Here is a 26057-nt window from a genome sequence, read left to right as displayed (position 1 = left end):
ACAATCATGGAAAGACTCATGTGTTGCCCACATTTGCTGGAATTTAACAAAGGAACACCATTACGCCGATCATCCTCTTCAAACGAAACAACCATTGGAAAATGATTCGACGTTAGTCTATCCAAGTACCTCATATGAGCAGAAGGAAACTTTGCCAAAGAAACCGAATTCATCAACACCTAATCAAGTCTCGACCAGCTCCTAAATCTTCCTTCATGTCCATTACACTAAGAAAATTGATTACCAAAGAAATTCATCTTTAATAACCCAGTCCCATCAATGAAATCATTAAATTCTTCCATTGCCAACATAGATCTGGGTCTACCTCCTTTTCTTTCCAAATCTCTTCTAATAATATTGAAATCCCCCATGACAAACCACGGTACCCCACTAGGACTACTAACACACAAATCCACCCACAAGTCCCTTCAGTCATACTGAGAACACTTGTCATACACAAATGAATAACAAATACTCATATCATTCTCTTGCACAAGAACTGTAATAAAATGGTTAGAAGCAGCCACAAAAGCCATAGCTTTCCTACTTTGCATTAGACAAGCAACCCTCAAACTGAAAATCATTCCGAACTTTCTAATTTTTCAATACGTAAAAACAGTTCCACTAAAACCAAAGTACTATTTTTGTTCTTTCTACATAATTTTTTCAATCTTTTTTTGGAAGTACCTAGCCCCCTAATATTCCAATAAATTATTGGATGCATCATAAATTCATTCGAGGGGGCTTGCTTTTCACCCTGGTAGTTTTAGTAGAAATACTTTCAGATTTCTTCTTCAAACCATCCACATCCAAGGCATAATCTTTTTTTTTTTTACTCAGTTTTGGTACATATGCCTCTCTCCTAGAGTCAGATTTAGAATCCATTGCACACTTATCATCTTGTGGCATATCATTTTCATCACTATCTTTTTCCTCCCCCACCTCATCACCGCACACAAAAGGAACCATTACCAGCTCTTCAATAACCTTTCCCTTCCCTGTACACGCCATTTTATTAAACTAGGTTCCTGACAACCCCTCCCCATTTTGCTCCATCTCAATACCAATATCAGCCTCAATTTATAAGGTAAAATGTGAAGAGAAAGAGAAACATGCTGAAGATAGTGTATGCATGGTGTTGACAAAAGTACTTGGTCACTGTGAGGGTGCATGCTTGAGCCTCCTATATATATGAATGTTACAAGGTACAAAGTAATACAAATTGTATTGACCGTTATAATGAGAACTACACAAGGCAAGGCTAATAATATCAAGATGCAATTAACTAATTAAAGAGGTAGTCGTTGCATATTTGGTCAGTTCCAATATATGATATTAAGCAATCTTCAAACGAATCTCCCATTGGTGTGTGTCCATGATATAGCATAGCTGTTGGTGTTTGAATTGTGTTCATATGCCCTCTTCAAACTAGCTAGCAAAGGAAAAAATTTGGTTGAAGATAGTAAAATTACAGGTGGTCGAGCGGTTTGGTGAAAAAAGACAATGGATTGTTCCTCATCTTTCTTTCCACTCAATCGCATCAGTAGTTTGTCTCCTTACACTGGCGGGGCCCTCACAGTGGGGGTTGCAAAGGTGGGATCCTAAAAGCAAATTGAGTCATAAATTCTATCATTCATTGAAAGAACATTCTATGATTGAATATTGATGCTCATTGAGTGTGGCCTCGTCCTCCTGTTGTGCCTTCTCCTTGTCCTTCCATTCTAAAATAATAACTAATTTGTTATAAAACTCATGAGAGTTAAGTATAGGATTTACATGGTAACTATGCCTCCAAACGACCATTTGGTAAAATAAATAAAGACATATTAATGTAAACCCTATCCAGGAATTATGATTTGATAACATATAAACCATCACGGCACATATTTTTAGTTTACTGAGAATTTTAATAAATAATTAGACGAATAATATTTCAATAATGTTTTCTTAAAACTAATAATATGACTTATCATTTTTGTCTCATCTGAATCCCTTTCCCTTTTTCCCTCGAGGTGCTCACCCAATATATGAGCACTTCACTTTAGTGAGGCGAGTACTTGTACCCATGATGCTCATCTAGTATCAAGCACTATGTTGTGATACTATTCGCATATCGTACGAGCTTTTTCTAATAGTATTCTCACCGATGGCGAGCACCATTATCCATTTCATTACTCACTGAGATGGCAAGAACTATGACACCTTATATAGCTTGTCGAGCTGCAAATTTTGTTACTTCTTTCATTGCTCACCGAGACGGCAAGTACTATTATTCTTTGCATTTCAACTGAACCTCGTATTGCTTGTATTGAGGCGAGCACATAACTTGTGGTAATGCTCACCTATTGTACTCTCCCTATCTCTCACCAAGATGGTGAGCACCATGATTCACTACTTCTCTAACCTGGCAAGCAATATCCTTCTTGCATTGTTTGCCAAGTGGTAAACGATTTCATTACATAATACTCACTTGGCAGGCAGCGAGCATTTTACACTAGTCACTAATGGAAGTGAATACATCATAATAAACTACGAGCATGAACCATATATCAAAAAGTGGATTGTCTTTGAGTGACTAAGAAAAGGTACAGAGTTTTCTTGTGCATAAAATGATTACATAACAAAATTTTGTATCCCAAGTAGCTGTGAGAGTATTACTACATTTCCTAGGGATAAACCCCACTCAGATCCCATTCTTCATGGGATAGGTCTTCCATGGAAAAACATGGGTAATCATTCTGATCTAGTGAAGGGGCAAAGCTTACTATAGAAAAGGCGGCTAAGGGCAGGTATAACTCCATTATTAGAAGATTGGAAGGAAACTAAGGGTTTACCCACACATCTTACCATTGGCCATTTAATATTCTGGGACAGGTGGCTACCTAAGAGTAAATTCTCATTCCTCTATCTAGTAACTGTATATGGTTATCTACGATGATGGTAACTGTTGTTCGTATAAAATTTTCAGTGGTCGTCTGGCTATATAATTTCATTTAAAGAAAATAATGAAAGGAATGGGTGAGTTCAACTACTGGATAAGTGAAATCAATGTCGGTCATGTGAACAAATGAGCAGATTATCCTAAATAGTTTATAATGAGCAATCATTAAGCAACAATGGACAAATAGGTATTTAATTTAATCCAAATGAAGTTTTACCAAAGATTGTAGCAATTATTAATGCATGATTGAAAATAATTGAGCCATATCAGATGAAGAGTAAATCAAATAATCCAACATTTATCAACAAACTTATTCTTTTATCTTTATCTTGTCTTATCTCAAGTTTACACACTAATGATTGTTCACTGTTCATTGTATCCTATAACCTGCACACATGGTTTACTGCCCAAGTGGTTTGTGTGCTTAATTTACTCCCCTTCACTCATAAGGTTGTCCTCACACTACAACATATTTGACATTTTATGTCAATTTAGAATCTGTAACAGCCACAAAACAGTCAACAAAGATATTATTTCATGACAGTTTCGTTTAACCATCACTAAAGTTAGAATATTATTGGAAAAACATTTGCACATATACAAATTACATTCGAACTACTCATAACTACGTCGTTGTTTTAGATTTCAATACGTCCAAACGTATCTCATTAAACATTCGAACATAGAACATAGGTTAGAACGTGTATATATATATGTATACACATTTAAATAGTGTTGGAATATATTCGACTATTAATGGATGTACGTGTGAATGTATGTTTTTATAATTATATGTTTATTGTTTTGTTGAATTATGTTTGAACATAACAATCGTCATGCTAAAGTATCTGCTCTATTGTGTCCACATATTTCTTCTTGCACCAAATATGCACTAATGTGGGAGTGTATGTGCTTAACATTTGAATGTGTGATCATGATTTGAGATTTTAAATTTAAACATCCAAACATGTTGTAAAACCAAAACAAGGAACATGTTATTGGAAGAAAAATAAATATTTAGAATATATAGAAGAACCAAATATATAAACATAAATATATAACTGATAATATTGTCCATTACAATAAAGAGCAAAACATTTTAAGGCATAAAAGTATATATACAAAAGCCCAAAATTAGGATGCACGAGTTAGTAGTTGTTGCTAGTAAAGTCATGAAACTCATCTGCCAACATATTAACCTTATCATTTAGGAACTTTGGCCAAGTGAGTATACTTATCCTTTAATGATTTGAGGAGAGGCCCGATATGTAAATCAAAGCGTCCATCAATTTGAACTACACAAGGTAAGGCTAATAACATCAAGATGCTATTAACTAATTAAAGCGGTAGCCATTGCTTAATTGGTGGGTTTCAATATATGATATTAAGCAATTCAAACGAATCTCTCATTGATGTGTTTCCATGATATAGCATAGCCGTTGGTGTTTGAATTGTGTTCATATGCCCCCTTCAAACTAGCTAGCCAAGGAAGAAATTTGATTGAAGTGAGTAAAATTACAGGTTGTTGAGTAGTTTGGTGAAAAAAGACAAGTAGTTGGAGAGGCCAAAAGTGGCGAGTCTAAAGATGTCCAAGATCAACACTTGTTAAGGTAATTAATAATAGTCAATCTCAATGTTTTTGTTGTGAGCATGATCCCTATTAACTTTCAAATAGTACACCGTATTTAGAGAGTAGTTGTATGTTATTTGTGATTACATCTACATTTTCCACCCTCTCACCAAAATTGAGGGTAAATACTCGTGTCGGTGTCATGTTTCCTGATTTGCCTTCGCATATAGGTTGTCTCAAAGTCGAAAGCCTTCCTTGTTGAGTAGTTCCAATAATAAGGTGTTGTGCCATGTTTTTAGGGCATTCCTTGAAGAAGTGCTCTGGCTTGTAACACACGTAGCAAATAGGTTCGGCATTCCAACAATCTTCGGTGTGGGCTTATTACATTTGGGGTAATTGAGCCTTCTATTTCCTAAGTACGTGGATAGTATCTATCAATGAATTCTTGTTTGAATGATGACAATGAAATGTATCCCTTTGCCACAATACATACCAACCGCTCCCACCTAGAGATCCACCACCTCTTTGCATCTCCCAAGAGTTTGAACGTGACAAATTTAGTCTTTTGTGCGTCTATGTAGTTTAGGACTGTGAATATTTTTATTCAATGTTAAGGATCCAATTTTCATTAAACATCAGTCCTTAATTCTCATTAAAAATCGGTGGTTGTAAGCGGCAAAATTGGTCGATAGTGGGGCCTTCCACTTGGCGGTGGGTGTGGCACCCTGTCCCTTTTGTAAAGGTCGTGGTGAGGTTCCATGGTACCAATGGTGCCGACCAAGCAGTCAACACCCATGATATAATCAGGTTAGGCATGTCTTGCCTAGATCAAAGTGCACATATGGGTTACAAGTATAGTTCGCATAAAAAACGATAGAGGTTTAGTCGTAAACTAGACCTTGTAGTACCATAATTCTAAGACACATTTCAAAAATCAGTACTGTCATTCTTCATAAAATCAATAGAGTTACATACAACCAAAATGGCATGTTCATCGCCTAATAGTCGGCAGACCAGATATAGTTAGTCGCCCCTTTTCTGGAAAGACTAAGTACAACTCAGAATAATGCATGGCTCCTACAATAGAGACAAGCCTCCATCTTTAGGTTTTGGGCATGGTCAAATCTTCCTCCTTAGGCACCACTCATACGTCTAACTCTGCATCATAGTCCATGGTTTTGAGTGTGAAACCATAAGTAGGTTAGGAAACCATGACAAAAATTGTTGATGAGAGATAATACTCATGAAAATGCCATGAACAGTTCCTGTAAATATTGAAGGAACACATGCATGTATACCTTGTAAAGGAATCACCCTCAAGGGCACAAATACGTGGTTCTATAAAACATGGCATTGAATCACCCTTTGAGAAATTACCCTCTTACTCATTGTACTTTAAAGCATTGAGTAATATTTAGGCGAGGAATCACCAATCCCTCAAGTAGGTCAAATCCATAGAAATCATAACAGTTTCACTGGTACAACTACCGATGCAAAGAGGTTTATCAATAGATATTTTTCAAATAGACATACGTCACTCCACTGCTCGACATCAAGGAAATCGCTTATACCCAATTGACATAGTGCAAGCTAAGTTGCTTGTACACCCAACACAGGCCAACTCTCACACAGAGATAATATATTGCACTAGGGAACGTCTACCTGGCCTACCAACTCGAAAACACCAACTCGTGATACTCCGGGGCATTCTACATCCCAACTATCAAGTCAGGCCAACACGATACCATCCCACCCTAATCAATCACAAGGAATCCCTCTACTTGTTTGAAGGTCATACTGACATCTTGTAGGAATGGTCCTGGAAACTCCGTCTCATCCCATGATTATAGACTCACGGTAATCATTACTCACATAGAGATATAAATATTCACACCAAGGTCAGAAATTAGTTGAAAGAAATCAGCAAACACATTCTTTTTTTTTTTTGGGAAACAAACTTCATATTAATAAAAGGAAGATTACAAAGAATGTGTATCAACCCATATAGCTTGGAAAACATGAGAAGGAACACCATCTCACCACATCTTTAAATGTTCCACATTCCAAACATATCTAGCTAGTCTATGAGTAGTCTCATTACTAAGGCGATTTATGTGTTGAGCAGTACAATTCTGAAACATCTGCATTAATCTTCTAGTCTCCTACACTAACACTCGTTTAGCCACAAAAGAGTCACTACTTTGTTTGATCTCAGATATCATCTTCAGACAATCATTTTCAAGGATAAGATTTTGAATTCCCATATTTGCACAGATTTGTAATCCTCTAAACATGGATAGGATTTCGATGGTCAAAAGATCAAGGACTTCATCTTCCTTTTTACTAGTTGCCAACACTACATTCCCGCTTAAGTCTCTGAGAATGATCCCTGCTCCAACCTTCTTCTGGTCATAGAACAAAGCACCATCCACATTCAGTTTGTATGCACCAACTGGAGGTGGAAGCCATTGAAGATGTTTCTGTTGTCCAAGATTCTGATGTTGTCAGCTAAACTAGTATCTTCTTCAGTGAAAACACAAATTCAAACACAAGGACAAGATCCATGCACTATTTCTTGTGTAACATCTTATTTCTTATTAACCAAAGACCCCAAGCAATCAGTACAAAACTGGTAAAATCATCAACTGTGCCATTAATATAAATTCGTGGTTCACTTAGCACAATCAGTAAAATTTTATGGGGTAAGTTTCTCTCCTTTTTTTTTCTTATTTTTCTTCCTCGCTCATAGTCTCCATTCAACTTCTACCTCGACAAATCACTCTCAGATTTCCTCACTTGGCACTCTCTTTCTTTCCTCGCCTTTCACTTTCACTTTTGCTCACTGGTTTCTTACTTTTCACTCGTGCTCTCTTTCTTTCTTCACCTGTTCTCTCATTTTACTTCCACTTTGGCCTTCACTCTTTCACGTGCACATGTTCTCTCTTCATTGCAAGTTACTACTAGTCACCCCCTATATGTCTAGGTGGAATCTTGGCGCAATATATGTTATTTCCTCCAAACTTCATGTGCTTCTTTATCCACAATTGCATTCCTTGTGTTGATAACTATCTTCAATTTTCGAGCAAGTTCCTCAATATTCTTGATCAAGTTGATTTGGTTTCCTGGTGAGTATGCTCAATGCCTCCAAGCAATATGCTTAGTCGTCTCAAGCAAGTATGCTCAGACTCGTCCTGCACCTTAATGCTGGGTCTCTTGTCATCGTCCTAGCAAGCATGCTTTGGCCTTTTTTGAGACACTATGCTCGAAAAGTCACGAGCTCATTACGAGTCTAAGCTCCAACTTCCAACGTGGCCTTTTATAAAAATAAAAATAAAAGACACCAAATTTTGTAGGAATTAACAATTATAGAATAAATGAATATATTATTACATACCTATATATATTATAAGTTTTAAAAATAATATTTAAGAAGAAGACCTAGATCTTAATTTATTAATTAAACTATCGGGTATTGCACTTTTAGCTAGTCAAATGCTTGAGGATCTAGGGTAGATGTAAGTTAGATTTCAGTTAAATTGTTCTAGGTGAGGATATGATTAGTTTAAGTCCATAATTAGAAGGCCACGCTAGCATTATAAAGCAAAGTTCTAGATTTAAATTGATTACGCACTTAAGTAAATTTTAATGAGACGACATGTTTAAGGTAAGTAACTATAATCATTCCCTTCTTATTATTTTGTTGTGAAAAGAATGTAATTTTTCAAAAGTATACTATACATATGTATTTTAAGGAATATAAATATATATATATATATATATATGTGTGTGTGTGTGTGTGTGCGCGCGCGCGTGTAAGCATAGCTGCTTTTATGAGGCCTATTATTATTATTATGAATGCATGAATGTTTTGGGTTTTCTATATATGTTATATATGTATGCATTTACGTAATATATCATTGTATTAAAGAAAATGAAAGGAAAGGAAATGAATATTTATGAATGAATGAATGCAAACATGTTTAAAATGATAACAAGGCCATGAGGATATGGTGCCATAGAAGGGTGGATTGCAACGTTGGTTTGACTCACTTGCAGCACCTAATAATAACTATCACTAGGAGGCTACGTTCTTTTTTGCTAACAACAAGTTGAACCACGTCCATAAGGTTCTAACCCTAATATACAAGGGTTAATAGTGTGTACCAGTCATGAGGATAAGAGGAAATAATGAAAATTATTTTTCACTACCTTTGTGCCAACAATCTAGGACATAGTGTGAGGACTACACCGAAGTAAGTGAAGAGATTGAGCCCTTCTCGCAAGCAAAGTGCTATGGAAGATGAGGTAGCAATCAAGCAAAGTGCAGCTAGTCCAAAGGATAGAGCTACACTATGTAGAAAGTCTGGCAGAGACTGTTTAGCACCAGAAAACCAAGGAAGGTTCATTCAACAATAGGCGAAAAAAGGGCAACTGGGCTAACAACGTGTGGCCAAACAATGAGCAAGGTGAGTAACACGTAGAAAGTCTGGCCGAGACATTTAAGCGCGAGTGATGAAGGACTTTTCACCCTATGCTAGACAAGAAATCACTATACTAATCGTACGAATGAGAGAATGAAGAGAAGTTAGTAGTTATGGAAAAGGATGGCTCGTAGTACAAGGGCGAGGAACGGTCAAGGACAAGAATGATATGGATGAAAGGACTCTTGGGGATAATGTGGAAATATCAAGGCCCATACTCCACCTGAAAGGTCACATCTGGAGTGAGTTTGCAGAAAAAATATTACAACTCTACAGACCATATCTTCTGAACTCAAAGGTATGATTCAATGCCATGTGAGAGACCCTTATTTGGAGAAAGACTATGGATTGGACTAAAGGCAAGCAGTAGGAACGTGCATGCCTTGTCCCATTAGTCTGTCTTTGTCATCCTGCAGATAGATGTTTGAGATAAAAATGGCTCCTATTCAAACATAGCTGGAGTCAACATAACGTTAGGACACCTAACGATCCCTCTTATAAAAGACACTAGACAAGGAAAAAAATCTCACTTTTGACATCATAAAGTGATTATTTTCTTTGGAGTCGGAGACTTCAAAGAAAACCAATAATTGCCAAGGAAGCGATAGAAGGAGCAACACCGGTGCCACCATAATATTTTAAATATTGTTAACTTAGGTTAGTTTCCAAGACCACTGGGAATATGGGGTGAATGTTGGTGGGTATGATTGAAAGAATAGAATTTTCATATTATGTATCTCTTTTCCCCTTTTCTACATGAAAAGAAATATAAATCTTCTTCATCATATTTATGGATTATTTTACATTGCAATTTTGAGATGATGAGTTTGAATGATGTGGATTGATGATAAGTGTGAGTTCTAGGTGCATGTGTCTTACCGTGTGTTGATCATCATGGATAGATAAAGTGATTCCCCCCGCCATTCCTACGACACATCGCCACGAGTTTCATATTGGTAGAGGGAGTCCCCGTGATGATCAGAGTGGAATGTTTTGGGATTGGCCTCACTTGATAGACGGGTAAAGAGATTCTTCAGGCGTATCATGTGTGTTATCTTCGAGTCAGTTGACCGGGTAGAGTGATTCCATGGGTTGATCATATGTGTTGTCTTTGGGTGCATGGAACAAGTTGAGTGATTCCTCGTGTTAGATTATTTGAAACTAGTGAATCAACATGCATGTTGATTGGATAGAGAGAGAGTCCCCGCTAGGGGTGTAACCGATCCGGTTCAGTCCAGTTTTAGACATATTTTAAAACCAAATCGGTATACATCAATTTTTGATAATTGAAGAACCGATACCAAACCGATTATTACTAAACTGTAACTTTTGACTTTCTTGGTTTTGGTTCGGTTCGATCTAGTTTTGCCAATTTTTTCGGTGTAATTTTAATGACGATAATCTCACAAAGTTTTCTAAAACAGAGAAAGATACTAGTATAATATTGAATTTAACTATAGTCTATATAAGTTAGACTATACACCTTTTATATGAGTACATATGATCAATTAAGTAGAAATGTATATATCAGAAACAATATATATTGTAATTCAATATGCCATAAAATGTATTTATTCTTGATATGTGTGTGTGTGTGTGTGTGTGTGTGTGTGTGTATCAAAAGTATGTTTATATTAATAACTTAATATTAATGTTCATGTTTAAGATTAATTTTATGTTATATTAATTTTGAAATTTTATGTTCTAAAATTAAAATTTATATACCATATCAAATGTTATAACTTATGCTAAGATTTATAAAATTATTATATCAAATATTATATTAGCTTTATGTTAATTATTAGATTATTAGACATGAATAATAAGATTTTAAAATTCGAAGTTATATTAATTAGCAATTTAGCATATAATATATATAATGTAATATAAAAAATTATATATAATATCAAAAACCATATAAAAATATTTTATATATAATATAAAAAATATAAAACCGAAATTGGGCCAGTTTTGCAAAATTGGAACGGGTACCAGACCAAACTGGTTTTACATTGGACTGAACACACCGGTTCTATCCGATTCACTGATTTTTCAGTTTTTTTTTCGGCCCTAGTCTCCTCATCAAACGGTGGAATGATTCCTTACTTGGTAATTATATGATGAGATATGACGAGCTTTTACTGGTTTTAATGAAAGAGTGGTTTCTCACCTCTGTGGTAACTACATATACTTGAGATTTGCTCAGAAGGTGATGCCTCGTCATATTTATATACTTGTGTTTCATTCAGAGGATAATTCCTATCCATAATTATGAAGACATATGTTAGGGTGATTATTCATCATGCATGAATATGTGTTCACAAATAATTCACATGAAATAGTGCATACATATTCACATGCATTGTCTCTCAAGTAGTATTGCCATAGTTGTTTAACTTACCTATGGTTTGGCTCATCAAAACTGTAGATTTTGATGTAGACAGTCCGAGAGGAGATTCCTAAAGAGAAAGGACCGAACGCGCTCGAGTGTTAGAGACAAAGGCATGTCTCTACTATTAGTCATTTGTACTAGTGGGAATGTACAAATTACTCTAGCGATAAATTGTGTTCAGTATGTCGTACTTGGATGAGAGTGATGAGCAATTGGTGTTGTATAATACTATTTGGAAAGTGACAATAATTTGTGGATATTATTATTATTAATAAATGGACCTTTTATCGGTTTAGACCTCTACTACAATTAGCATTAGTCTCTGACTACGCCTTTACTTATTTCACTGCAATATACACATATGTTTCATTTACACATGCATTCCTAGTGAGAAGAAATTGCACGTCTATTCTCGACCTAAATTTGGAGTGTTACCGACCGGTCAGCATCCCTGGCACCACAGATCTTTGCCAAGCTCTTTACCAAGGAATGGGGTGCCACATGTAGTGTCAAAACTTGTTGTAGCATTAAGTGTTATTAATGTTTCAATGTCCATGTGTGGATACTCTTCCTAAGTTGCCTCCTTATCTTCAACCTCTAGAGCATATTATGCTAACTTTAGCAAGGTCAATGGTGATTTCCATGCTCCTTGTCTCTACCATGACCACGATTGGGGCTGGATTTGCCATAACCCTTGCCTCTAACATGACCATGGTTATTGGGGCTAGCTTTGCCCCACTCATTGAGGGTAAGTTTTGACTCTTCTACTTGTTCTAATACATAGAATTATCATTCTTTTGAATACTTTACTCATGTACTCACAAAAATCTTATCAACTCCTCAATTATAACCTTTTCCAAGTCTTTAAACTCTTTGATAGCTACACCTACATGCTCGAATTTAGAGTACTAGAGGGACCGAAGGAAAGCAAAGAATGGGAACTGGAGTAGTTCTTAGACTCTTTGACCTCGTTCACCTTTTATACTACTACAAAACACTCCCAATAGTAGACTGGAGATGATTGCTTACGACTCAACCCATGACATGATTCCCCAACTTGATTCAAGTTGTTAACATTTGATTCTTAGTTTCTTAATTCGTTGATATTTTCAAATATTGTAAGATGAATGAAGGTCATATTATTGATGCACATATGTCGAGGCTTTTGTATAACCGTCACTTGCAATGGCGATTTGTAAATGTGAGGGCTGAATACATGGGTAACAGTCTCTGAACTAGAGCACGCTGTCACAACTAAAATTAGAATATAGTTACTATTGAGTAGGCAAAATTTGAATCTAGCTTCCATCCATTGAGAACAAATGAATTTTAGGACGAATGCTCCCTTTTAGATAGAGATCACTTTAGTAATATGTAAGAGCAACTGAAGCTTTGAGGGCCAATACTCTTCATAACTAAAGTTGTGGTCCTTTCTTTTAGAAAGGTGCATGTGCATTTTATAATTGGGGAATCCTCTTCTATGGAAAAACAGGAAGCAAGCCGAATCTTTTACCCTCTATTTTTCTAAAATTTATATTTGGACTCAAAGATGTAATGGGAGAAAGATAGAGATGTATAATCGATCACATGATATCATTCAATGTCATCTCTTTTAATTTTTAGTACAGAATTTAAATGTTCATTAAATATTTTAAATTATGTGTCTGTCTCTCTTGCACTCTACGTAGCAAGAACTCTATCCAAGTCATTAACAAAGTTTCTTCACATATAAATGTTCAAAGAAATTTTCATACGTCTTCAATTTACTGGATGGCTAACAAACAACTCACAAAACAAAATAAAATAAAATTTATTTGATTCTTAAATCTACTAGAAAGATAGATTCAAACTTTCAGAGAAATCTCCCGCGTCTGCACTCTGGAGGAAGACCCTGAGGGAAGCGTTTTAAATCAGTGCAATAGTTGTAGATCATGAAGTATTTCTGAACCCATCTCAGACGTCTTCGGCCATGGGCATCAAGCTTGTTGGCTAGCAACCCTGCATCAGATAGAGAAGTGGTGGGCTTGAAGGATGTAACCTTGAAGTTCCGGTAGTATGCTGTGAAGGGTGACTTGGACCAATCAGCTTTCACCAATACACCTCTTGTGGCCCAGTCGTCAGCGTTGCAAAGACTAGAGTAAATCTTCATGGGTTGGCTCTTTGGGAATGGAACGCCAATCGACTCTGCATTCTTGAATACTCTTATAGGAATGTTATCAACCAAGAAGCTGGGATACAAAAATAAATAAATAAATAAAAATAAAAAATAACAAAAAAATAAAATTGTGTTGGGAATTCCAATGATCATAGAACTGTGTCTAAGTTCACGTGGTTTGTTCTTGTTTCTCTTACATTATATGTTGGGTTTCCAGATGATAGAGTAAGTGAAAATTTCTTGTGGGGTCGAACCAGAGATGGAATTGCTGCTCCCTGTTTCCCTTGCCGTGAGTGAACACGTTGGTGTGTACAATATAAGGGTCACCACTAACATTTCCCAAGAATTCGAAGTCGATTTCATCGTGAGTTGGCCCCTGTGAGGACAACTCACATAAGATTATTCTTGACAAGTTGTGTCTTTTTAATTCCTATATGTGTCTTTTTTTAATATATTTTTAAAATTTTTGTTGTTGATGTTTTGGTTTTGTTTAATAATCTTGAGAAATTAAAAAATATTTTTATGGGTTTATCATATTTGTTTTTAATAGATTGATTGGTGTAATCAAAATGATATGTATCAACTCTTGACTGGTTGACAAATGGTATATTTGCCATGTATGGTTAAAAAATTAATAGATTTTGGATGGAGGAATTATTTTTTCAAAACTCAAGTATGAATTGTGCTAAAAGTTCGAGATTTTTTTAACAAATGGTAGAAATAGAGTCAGCAATTAACCCTGTATGGCTGGCTATATGTAATTCCTGTGGGTCAAGTAAATAACTTCAACTCTAATTTTGTTTCTTTCCTACCAAGGAAGTCCCTGCCCAATTAGGAGACTTGACTTCAATTCCTCTCAAAAAGGAATATGGACCGACCTTCAATAACCTCTACTTCGACTCAAAACTTTGTCAGTATGAACAGAAGAATTCCGGTCGAAAAATCTTAAAAAAGGGGGGGGGGGGGGGGGGGGGGGGGAGCAAGAGAATACGAATGATAATTATCTGTTTATTTCTTTCACACAGCAGATACATAATATGTTTTGACTGAAAGTGCAGACATTATTATTCATCCATTGAAGACTATCCTGCCCCCAAATGCTCCATTGCAATCAACTTAGGGTAGGACATATCACTGTATCCTATTATTCTGTCAAGAGATTAGCCTTCATTGCTAGAGAAGGATCAGTTTCTCAAATCCATATATCTGAAGTGCAGTCACCACCAGGATATCTCATCTCGTGTGCAAGTGAAGGACCATCAGGTTCATCTCCAAAATCCACCAAAAATTTCGGGTTTATTGTTAGGCCACCTTTGTCAGTGTTGACATCAAGCTGTAACATGTGAGATCCCTTCTCCACTAGTTCAGGATAAAACTGACGATCCCATGTGCTAAAGAGTGAGTTGGTGACATAGAGCCGCTTCCCATCTAAACTTAACTGGATCATTTGAGGTCCTCCTCTCAGTCTCTTTCCCTGCAAGATAAGTATGAACCAATTAAAATTATAGGCACTCCATGCAGCAAGAATACTATATCGGATTAGTACAAGCCCGTAAACCGCATGCATATTTACAGTCATTTAACTGGAGCCTATCATTTGAATGGTCTAGCCACTATATACAGTAGATGGTGTTGTTGACTCATTCGAGGTTTATCTGGGTTCTTTGATAGTAAAATGCAAAACACTGTCAGTAACCAGATAATGAATATGCTAGTCAACCGATTAACTGAAGTTTTTGTTACAGAATTACGATGCCAACCAGAAGAGAAAGAACCAAATAGATTATCTAATGCATCTCTCTGTCAAACGCTTTTAGTGCAGAAACTGTTCCAAGTCTTACCCAACTATTGCATAAGGATTATTACAAACCAAGGCTCTCATTAAGAAATTGGCAATAAAAACTTCCAATCAATTATCAGTAAGGTAGCAATAGCTAGCTCGGAAAGAGTTCTAATGTAAGAATGGAGATTGTACAAACCTTGATCTCCGGTACATCAAACTGCCTTGTTTTACCATCTTCTCCCTCAGCAACAATTGGGCTGCCTTTCTGTAAGAGTCCCCCAACCCACACCTGTCCTGTCAATACAGGATTCTTAGGGTCCTCAATGTTATACTGCCTCACATCCCCATGAAGCCAGTTCACGAAGTACAGAAAACGATCATCAAGAGAGATCAGAAAATCAGTAACAAGCCCAGGCATTTCTGGAAGAATCCAGTTTTGCACCTTCAATGGCTTCACTGATATTGCAACCTACAAATAAAAATCAGAGTACTGTGGATCATGACGCTTTTAAAGAAAAATAGACTAAATTTTAAGCTGAACACTCATATGGGCACGCTATTTTAATAGACATTTATATCTTATGTGCATACCTCATGGCTCCATGAGCCATCTTGGGTCTGGAAAAATCGCACCATGTTACTTGCCAAGGTGCACCCAACAAATCCTGCGTCTTTTGAAGGATCATGCAAGAACCTTATCTGCAAAATGAGATATGTTAACAGAAAATACATCTGGAATTATAAGAACAATACTAACAAGGACTAACTGACAAATCTTAACATTGGCAGACTCTAGACACCAGAAATGATGCTGCAGATTGCCTACACGCTCACCTCCAAAGGTAAGAGCCCTGTATTGCCAAGATCCAATATTTGTCTCAGTTCGCCCCCAGGCCAGCTGTACACATGCAGATGCCTCCCATACAAACCATCAGAAACATCTTGAAGGTTGAAACCTTTAGTGAAAGCAGCAGGGGCACCCCATGATGAGCTTATCATGGTGTTGTATCGTGGTTGGTACCAGAAATCAAAGCCAAACAGTGGAGTATTCCCTGGTTTCTCCCACCTGATAGACGTTAAGGGAGGTACAAGGTCATATATTATAATCAAATCCGCCACAAACATTCTCAAGTTAAAATGCACTAATTAAAAAATGTTTTTAAATTTCCACCATCACATTATAGAAGGATTTCCATTGCTGCTTGTGTATCATTAAGGTCGTCGTACATGTTAACAGATTGTTCACCTAAAATATTCTGAGGAATCGGACCAAAATGTATTCATAGATGTGACAGAATAAAATAACATCATACTCAAATATATAGACTATATCTATGCGTATGTCTCAAGTTAGATAAGAGATAAAGACTACCTTCCTTTCACATTAAATTCAGAATCAAGTAGAAGAAAGCCATTCCCTGCAGCGTTTCCATCTTTATCTCCAAGACATGAAACCATTATGTCTCCAGAAGTAAGGCAATGGGCTGTGTGTGGATAAGCTAAACCAGTCTTCTGAACAATATCTTCGGGCTCAACAACTTTATGCAAGGCCGGAGCTTTTGGATTGGTTTTAGCGTCAATCACATATATGCGACCAGATCTGAAAAAACTGACCTAGTAAGGCAATATTATAGAAAGTTGATGGATCTATTTCAATTGACAAATTATCAATACTCATAATCAGAAATTTTGGGAGGAAATAAATACTTAAGGCCTCTTATAAAAATGAAGTTATTCTACAATGCTTCCCTGGAATCTTGAGGCACGTAACAACCCTATAGTAAAGATCATTTGGAAATACAGGAAAAGCGGCAGCTCACGTGTTCCTTTCTGTGTAGACTTCCAAAAACATTAAATGCAACTGATATTACATATCTAGAATTAAAAAATGTGAAAATTTTCCCAGGGAAAAGAAAGATGGTAAAGAACTACAAAACTTGAGACACAATTTTCAAGTCCACATATGTTGAAGTTCAGGAATATGATACTGCTTGTGAAACTACATTAAGGAAAACTACAGCACCAATAAGTTATTATTAAATAAAGAAATCATCGCAAGATTACTACAGGCCGTATATTACACCCACATGATCGCAATAAGCAATGGAAGTATGACAAAACTACACAACGATAACTCTGATAACTAGTACACACAGAGATAAAGAGAACTTCAGACTGTTTGGATAGCAAATTCGAAACATTACAGTACATAATTTTTGAGTTACTAACATGAACCAAATTTACATTTATCAAATGATCATTCGCAACCAAAATCTCAGAGCGTATGTAAGAAGAAAAGCCAGTCTCTGAACTGGCAGTTTACCAGTTCTTCATAGCATAGAATTCTTTGCAAGATTTAGGCTATAACGCTCTTGCTTAAATTCCTTTCGTATAATATTATGTGGCCAATTTGTCTCCCCCTTTATGATTCATCAATAGATTGGCATTTCTCAAATAAAAAATAAAACATGGGTTTAATTATACTACTGATATGATTCTCTGCATATCAATATGTTTATATGTATATAAAGAGTCACTGATGCAACATAAAGTCTAGTCTCTTACAGAAGTGAAGGCAGGATGAGAAAGCGTCGATCTGCCGATGGATCTCCATGGCAAGAACTACATGCATTCCACCCTAAATGATGTAGTTCATCACCTATATATGGCACGCGCAACCTGTTGATAACTTTTGAATAAGTAGGAGAGCTTGGATCTATGTCCACCGTGGCCAGGTAATCAGGCTTCTCTCTTCCTGTTCCTGTAGATACATAGGACCATTAACTTGTTACATTACGTCAAACTAAGACAAGTAATTCCAAATGATTCTGTAAATCCATAAAAAACGAAGCCATTCATCTATAGAAACGAAAGGACCCTCATCAATTGGTGCTAGCATCAATTGCAGATTACCTAAATCTCCATCACCATAAAGCAAAAAAGTTCACTTGAATGCCAAAAAAAAAACAGAGAGAAGAAACAGAGTATAAAAGAATGCCAAAAAAAAAAAAAAAAAAAGAAGTAAAATAACAGAGAAAAAATTATCCAAATAATAATAAAAGAAGATTTCTTGAATCATAACAAGGAAGCCTAAGGTTAGCAAAAAATGCTTCAATTCACCAATTGGACTGCAGGACTAAGGAGAAGAGGATTTTAAACACACTTACAAGTAGAAGTTAAAGAGGAGACACAACATGGAATTTATAGGCTTACTTGTTAAGTTCTAGACACTAGTAATGAAGCGTGATATTATGTTCAAGGAAGCATGATGTTATATACTGTTTGTAAAAAGATAAACTATAGTATAGGAGCAAGTCAGGATGCATTGCATAAAATGGGATCGTGCATCAGCAGCATTTAATCCTCCAAATTTTCCCGGCAAAGTAGGACTATGTTAAAGCAATAGACTCTTCTAGAATAATCGAGAAGAAGTCTGAAGAATCTTCTTGTAATAAACTAGGCTGGACAGGTGTCAAATGATGTATGGTATTTGTCTGCAAAATCTGTTATGACAAGGTCTATATATATGGACCTCTTATACTCTGTAATGCAGTGAGGAAATATTCAATAAGATGATGGAAGTACGTTTCTTTATAAGCAGTTTCTTTAAAGCCTTTTTATCAAACACTTAGTGTGCTTATACTCTGTTTTCATCATGGCATCACGAGCGTAAACAGACCAACGTCCAATTTTTTTTACTTCTCGGCTATTTCATTACTCATGGCCAAAACAGATAAAACTCACACAAATCCCACCCTTCTCACCACTGCATCTCATTATATCAATATCAAGCTTACAATCGAAAATTTCCTTTTATGGAAAGCTCAGATTCTTCCTTACCTTGAAGGGCAACAACTCTTTCAATATGTTGATGGTTCCTTCCCTCAACCTCCTGCTATGCTTAATGATAAACAAAATCCAGTGCACATGCAGTGGCGTTTACAGGATAAACTCATTATTTCCACCATCAATTCCTCCTTGTCTGATTCGGTCTTGGCACAAGTTTTGGATTGTTCTACCTCTTGTAAGGTTTGGACGACCTTACAAAACCTGTTTGCTGCCAAGTCCTCTGCACATCTTATACATACCAAGTTTCAGCTTGCTACACTAAAAAAAGGAGCTGAATCGGTTACAGAATACTACAATAAAGTAAGGTCCCTTGCCTCTTCCTTAAGCGCCGCTGGCCGTCCCCTAGATGATTCTGAACTTGCAATTTATCTTCTCGCTGGGTTGGGCACCGAGTATGAGAGTCTTGTAACCTCCTTAACCACACGTCCAGATTCTCTATCACCTCACCAGATTTTCAGTTACCTTTTGAATCATGAATCAAGGCTCTCCCATCAAACCCAGTCCCTTCTTTCTGGCACCTCTATCGCAGCCCATAACACCACCAAGTTCACTTCTTCAAATATTTCCTCTCGTGGTCAAGGAAACAATTTCCGTGGGGGTCGAAGTCGCGGCCGTGGTTATGGCCGAGGGCTTCTTTCTACTCCACGCCCGTCCCAACAATCCTCGCATTTCTTTTCTCCCCGTCCGTACTCATGCCCCATGTGTCAAGTTTGTCGCAAACCAGGTCATGAAGCTGCTGCCTGTTATCATCGATATGATCATTCCTATCCCACTCCTCCACCTGCTGGGCTTATGGCTAATTATTCTGCTCTTGCTCCATCATTTTCTTCCTCAAACACATGGTTCCCTGACACTGCTGCCACGCACCATTTTACTTCTGATATTAATAATCTTAATGTGGATTCCAGTGTTTATCAGGGATCAGACCAAGTATGCATCGGAGATGGCTCTAGTATTCCCATTCAGCATTTTGGATCCGCCAACTTCAGCTCCAATAATGGCAAATTTCTTCTCAAAAATTTACTTCATGTTCCCTCTATATCTCGCAACCTTCTTTCAGTACGTCAGTTTTGTCTTGACAATAATGTATTCTTTGAGTTTCATTCCTCTATTTTTTTTGTGAAGGATGTTCGTTCCCAGGAAACTCTTCTTCAGGGGCCCGTTGAGAATGGTTTATATGTGTTTCATGCGGTTGAAGTGCCCTCTTCCGTCTCTCCGCAAGCCTTTTCTGCTGTTAGAACATCGGCTCAGCTTTGGCACTCCAGGTTGGGACATCCTTCTCCTCGTACCGCATCCTTTACTCTTCAACGGTTTAGTCTTCCTCTTACCACCAGCACGACTGTGTCTTCATGTTCAGCATGCTCCTCCTCAAAAGCTCATGCTCTTCCTCATCCTGTCTCTCCCACACGTTCTACCTTTCCTTTTCAATTAATGTTCATGGATGTATGGGGTCCGGCCTCAGTTTTATCTACTAAAGGATCTCATTATTTTCTGTCCATTGTTGATGACTACTCTAAGTTCATTTGGTATTTTCCCATGCAATTAAAATCTAATGTTACAACTATCATTCTTGCCTTTCTAAACTATGTCACTACACAATTTTCTTCCAAGATTCTTTCCATTCAGACTGATGGAGGGGGCGAATTTCGGCCTCTTCATCCTATTTTTTTTAAATTTGGAATTAATCACCGAGTCACTTGCCCTTATTCTCACCAACAAAATGGTAGTGTTGAAAGACGTCATCGTCATATTGTCGAAATAGGCTTATCTCTTCTTTCTCATGCCTCGGTTCCCCACATCTATTGGGCTGAGGCTTTTCACACCGCCACATATTTAATAAATCGCATGCCTACTCCTGTACTTCAAAATCATTCGCCGTTTGAAATTTTAATGGGAAAATCACCCGATTACTTATTTTTTCGTATTTTTGGTTCAGCATGTTGGCCTAATTTACGGCCGTATAATCATCATAAATTAGATTTTCGCTCTAAACAATGTGTATTCTTGGGATATAGTCCTGATCATAAAGGGTACATTTGCTTGCACATTGAGTCTGGGCGTACATATATTTCTCGAGACGTACTCTTTGATGAAATGATTTTTCCTTTTTCTCAAAAAACTCCTCTGTCCCAATCCACTGGCCCAGCTCCTAATACTCACACTCTCACTTCGGGGCCTCCTTTGCTGTCTCCAGATACATCGGTTCCTCACTCCTCAACTCCACTTCAGCCCACTCCTTCCCAGCCCGTACCCATAACGGCACCTATTGACCCAACTTCCTCCCAAGGCCCCGTTACCCCTTCTTCACCCATATCTCGTCCAAGTCCAAACCCAGGACCCGAGTATTTCACTTCATCTCTTCCGCAGTCACCAAACCCTCACTATGCCGCAATCATCTCTTCATCCTCTTCCCCGATTTTACCCCCTTCACTACCCAGTACGTCTGAACCATTCACTCACTCCATGGTTACACGGTCTAAAACTCAAACCCATTGTCCTCTGCGCCACACCGATGGGACGGTTCCCTGGCCTTCGTCCAAACCCATGGCTTCGATTTCCTCTGTTTCTTCCTCCCCATCGGATTCCACACATGTTCCAGAAGAGCCCTCATCATTTTCCGAAGCTTCCAAACATCTAGAATGGCGTACTACCATGACCATAGAGTTCAACGCCCTCCTTCAAAATAAGACGTGGAAACTTGTCTCCCCCTCTCCAACCTATAACCTTCTCGGATCCAAGTGGATTTTAAAGACTAAACGACGTGCTGATGGTACACTTGAGTGCCGCAAGGCTAGGCTTGTAGCTCAGGGGTTTCATCAGCAACCAGGTCTCGATTACACAGAGACCTTTAGTCCTGTTGTGAAACCAACGACCATCCGACTTCTTCTTTCTCTAGTTGTCTCCTCTAACTAGGCACTTCACCAACTGGACATCCAGAATGCGTTTCTCCACGGCGACCATGAAGAGGATGTGTACATGAAGCAACCACCTGGGTTCGTGCATCCTGATTTTCCACATCATGTGTGTAAGTTACAAAAATCTATTTATGGTCTAAAACAGGCTCCTAGAGCCTGGTTTGCTAAGCTCAGTGATAAATTGTTCTCTTTAGGTTTTCGAAGTTCATCATCTGACTCTTCTCTATTTATCATGCGTATTAAATCAGATTGCTTGTTTATCCTTGTTTATGTCAATGATATTATTGTGACTGGATCCAGTGCTCTGATAATATCCGAATTTATTGCTGCTCTACGAGACTCTTTTCCAGTCAAGGATCTCGGTCCCTTGCATTATTTTCTAGGCGTTCAAGTGTCACGGAATTCCTCTGGTATGTTTCTCTCACAGTCCAAATATATTATTGACTTGTTACACAAAACCAACATGCATAATTCTAAGTCAGTTTTTACTCCCATGTCCTCATCGGAAAAATTGACTATTTTTTATGGTTGTACTTTTGAGGATTCTCAGTGGTATCGTAGTGTAGTTGAAAGTTTACAGTATCTTGCATTTACTCTTCCTGACATATCATTCGCTGTGAATCGTGTATGTCAATTTATGCACTGTCCTCGGCTTCCTCATTGGACAGCCGTCAAACGTATTTTACATTATCTTAATAACACCTGATATCTTGGTCTATATTTTTCCTCCACTTCCGCTCCTCAACTAGCTGCTTTCTCTGATGCTGATTGGGCTGGATGTCTTGATGATCGACGATCCACAGGTGGTTTTTGTGTGTATTTTGGAAATCATTTGATTTCTTGGCAGTCAAAAAAACAGCCTACAGTTGCTCAGTCTTCTACTGAAGCCGAGTACAAATCTGTTGCTAATACTGCTTGTGAGCTTCTTTGGTTGCAGTCTCTTTTAGGGGAACTTGGTGTCTTTCTTTCCTCTCCTCCTACACTATGGTGTGACAATCTTGCAGCCACCTACTTGTCAACAAATCCTGTTCGGCACTCTCGGATTAAGCATGTTGAGCTGGACTTTCATTTTGTACATGAACGAGTGGCTGCCAAATCTCTTCAAGTGTCATTTGTGTCCAGCAAAGATCAAATCGCTGATATCCTTACCAAACCTCTCTCAACAAATCGTTATTTGCAACTTCGATCAAGCCTTACTCTTACATCCGTACCGCTTGAATCGAGGGGGGATGTTAAAGCAATAGACTCTTCTAGAATAATCGAGAAGAAGTCTGAAGAATCTTCTTGTAATAAACTGGGCTGGACAGGTGTCAAATGATGTGTGGTATTTGTCTGCAAAATCTGTTATGACAAGGTCTATATATACGGACCTCTTATACTCTGTAATGCAGTGAGGAAATATTCAATAAAATGATGAAGTACGTTTCTTTATAAGCAGTTTCTTTAAAGCCTTTTTATCAAACACTTAGTGTGCTTATACTCTGTTTTCATCAGACTAAATGGATCATTCTCTTGCAGTTAAGGAAAATATAGATAAAGGATTAGAAGAGAATAACTAATATCTCTGAACGTTGGTAACATTTCAAAGAAGGAGAGAAGAATTAAACCAAGAGAGCACTGAGTAACATATCTTTTACACCAGTGATAATACGGAGGTGAGACGCAAGGAAATCAGAAGCTAACAAAATCAACGAGTGATTGAGCTGTCAAAATCATACAAGGCTTCAAAATGTAGAAAACGGCAGCAACGTTCTTGAATTGGACAAAAGCAGCGTTTTTGCTGTCTTGAGTCACCGAAAATTGCAGTTACTGAACTAAAAGGAGTACCCTAAGGAGAGGTGAGCAGCCTTCATATGTGCTTTTACCTTGGAAATTTTGATTTCTCATATGTAATAAACTCTTAAGCTCTCTCTCCATGTCAGTCAGTAATTAAGAGCATCCATATCTCATCGTCCATTAATTTACTTAATACAGAAAAACAAAAAATCTACCTACTAATATCTGCAGAGTCTCGTTTCGGTCAAACTACCGAAGCTAATGCAAAACCGATCAAAAGTAAGAGGAAGATAAGGCTGAATGGATCAAAAGTAGAGGAAGATGAAGCTGAGTCACCAGCGTACCAGTGTAAACGCAAGTGACATAGATCAGAGCTTCTCTGGGACCAGACATGGCCTCCAGCGGGGTGGCGTACCCGGGCCCTGTATGGCAGCACGCGCCCTTGTGCGCATCCTTCTCCCCTACCGCTCCGTGTTTCAACACCACCACATCCGTCGCCATCGATAATGGTACACACAGAGAGTTACGGAAACTATAAAGAAGAAGAAGAGAATCGATGTGGGCTATACGGATGACGATGGACATTAAGCTTTTAACTCAAACTTTGACGTGCATAGGAGGGTGACATCACTATATTTTTTCTAACTATTATTATTATTTTCGCTTTGTGTCCAGGAGGGAATGTATCTGGACTTTCGCCATTTTTGACGTTGGAAACCATATCCGTCTCTTTCGAGGTCATTGATGGGTTCATTGACGTTGGTATATCTATATTTTTATCTAAAATAATAAATTAAATCTTAATCTTTTAATTTTAATTAATGAGTTTTTAAAAGTACAATCCAGCAACTTATCCAAATCTCTTATATATTTCGTTTAAAAATCAAGCTTAAACTCTTGTTAATCATATCACAAGTTTAAAATCTATCTTTCTTTTTTTTTTTACTAATCAAGCATGTTATATATATATATATTGATACTACAAAGTACAAATACAAAACTAGTTCAAGGTGGATCAAAAAGAAAGAAACTGAAAGAACTATCTAGGGTTATGCTTCCAAAAATTAGGTTGGTTGCTGCCCATTGAGCTACAGAGTGCGCGCATCGATTTGTAGATCGATGAATTTTTACAAATTTCCAAAACCTATGATTTTGCTTGCAGATGTTGAATATCCTTGATGATATGGGAAATGATCCAGTTTGGTGTTGAGGATGGTTATGATATTGCTGAGAGAACCATTTGAGAGTCTCCTTCAAACAAAACCCGAGTGTGATTGGAAGATGCCGCCATTTTTGTGGCAATGAGAGTTGCCGTTGCTTCAGCCACTAGAGGATTCTGGGATTGGATTTTTTCAGTTTGAATTTGCTGAATATTACCTGTACGGTCTCTACATATAATTGAAATAGTAGAGAAGCTGTCCCTGACTGTAGCATCAAATGAGTAACTCAGGAAAGTTGGTGGTGGAGGTTTCCATATTTCTAGCTTGTCCTTATGCTTTGTTTTCCAAGCTTCTTGGTAGTTGCGATAGATGTGCTTCAGTTGAATTTTTGCTTCTTCAAAGGAGAATTGAAGTTGGTTGTGCACTATGTCATTTCTTTGTTTCCAGATATAGTCTAAAGTTATAACTGCAAAGAGTTGAAAAGAGTGAATCTCTGCTTCTTGAAGGCCTAGTTCTTCCTTCGAGGAAATAATCATTTTGATCTAGTCTGAAATTGAGTAGATTGGGAGATTTTCTAGATTTAAAGGCCAAGAGCTTTGACTCCAGAGTATTCTCACTATTGGGCATTTGATAAAGAGATGAAGTGTGGTTTCTTCAGCTTGATTACACATCGGACATTCTTCTGAAACTATGTTTGAGATGACTTCATTCACTCTTGCTTTGGTTGGAAAAATGTTACATAACAGCTTCCATATCAATAGTTTGTGCCTTTCATGAATTTTCAGCTTCCATATTGACTTGAATAAACTTTGGGATGCACTTGGGTAAGACGTTTCTTGCCCATTGATTATCACTTGGTATGCTGATTTAACTAAGAATTTTCCATTCTGAGATGGGGCCTAAACTATTCTGTCTTGCTTGTGTGAGAAGATCGGTAGAGGGATTTTTGAAATTTCGTTGATGCTCTCTTGTTCAAATAAGTCTTGCATTTTCCTTGTATCCCAATGTCTTGGATTTTCTATGATGAGGTCTGAG

The 26057-nt window shown here is 37.5% G+C and overlaps 2 protein-coding genes across 2 annotated transcripts; both read right to left on the bottom strand.

The window, feature by feature from the left end:
- Nucleotides 1-13092: 13092 nt before the first annotated feature.
- LOC122301761 (xyloglucan endotransglucosylase/hydrolase 2-like) lies at nucleotides 13093-14156 on the bottom strand. The gene is made up of 3 exons (XM_043113144.1): nucleotides 14124-14156; nucleotides 13737-13927; nucleotides 13093-13612 (listed from the first exon to the last, which is right to left on the bottom strand). The coding sequence occupies exons 1-3, from the start codon at nucleotides 14154-14156 to the stop codon at nucleotides 13237-13239; spliced, it is 600 nt and encodes a 199-aa protein (XP_042969078.1). The 3' UTR covers nucleotides 13093-13236.
- A 371-nt stretch (nucleotides 14157-14527) lies between these two features.
- Nucleotides 14528-24441, bottom strand: LOC122300238 (selenium-binding protein 2-like). Its single transcript, XM_043110742.1, has 7 exons — nucleotides 24207-24441; nucleotides 17888-18083; nucleotides 16695-16922; nucleotides 16157-16388; nucleotides 15914-16021; nucleotides 15519-15791; nucleotides 14528-15013 (listed from the first exon to the last, which is right to left on the bottom strand). Exons 1-7 carry the CDS (start codon nucleotides 24361-24363, stop codon nucleotides 14732-14734), a joined length of 1476 nt encoding a protein of 491 aa, XP_042966676.1. The 5' UTR covers nucleotides 24364-24441; the 3' UTR covers nucleotides 14528-14731.
- Nucleotides 24442-26057: the final 1616 nt, after the last annotated feature.

This window comes from Carya illinoinensis, chromosome 2 (genome assembly GCF_018687715.1).
Source record: "Carya illinoinensis cultivar Pawnee chromosome 2, C.illinoinensisPawnee_v1, whole genome shotgun sequence".
Taxonomy (NCBI): Eukaryota; Viridiplantae; Streptophyta; class Magnoliopsida; order Fagales; family Juglandaceae; genus Carya; species Carya illinoinensis.
This window is presented reverse-complemented; position numbering and strand designations above follow the sequence as displayed.

Excerpts from the sequence above, each read along its gene's own strand:
- LOC122300238 (XM_043110742.1), bottom strand. The coding sequence starts at position 24,363 with ATGGCGACGGATGTGGTGGTGTTGAAACACGGAGCGGTAGGGGAGAAG. Across the intron at positions 16,923-17,887 it reads CTCATCCTGCCTTCACTTCT|ATCTGGTCGCATATATGTGA; the intron begins GTAAGAGACTAG and ends CAGTTTTTTCAG. Across the intron at positions 16,022-16,156 it reads CAGGGCTCTTACCTTTGGAG|ATAAGGTTCTTGCATGATCC; the intron begins GTGAGCGTGTAG and ends CTCATTTTGCAG.
- LOC122301761 (XM_043113144.1), bottom strand. The coding sequence starts at position 14,156 with ATGGCAAATATACCATTTGTCAACCAGTCAAGA. Across the intron at positions 13,928-14,123 it reads CATTTGTCAACCAGTCAAGA|TTGTCCTCACAGGGGCCAAC; the intron begins GTTGATACATAT and ends ATCTTATGTGAG. Across the intron at positions 13,613-13,736 it reads CTGGAAACCCAACATATAAT|CTTCTTGGTTGATAACATTC; the intron begins GTAAGAGAAACA and ends TTTGTATCCCAG.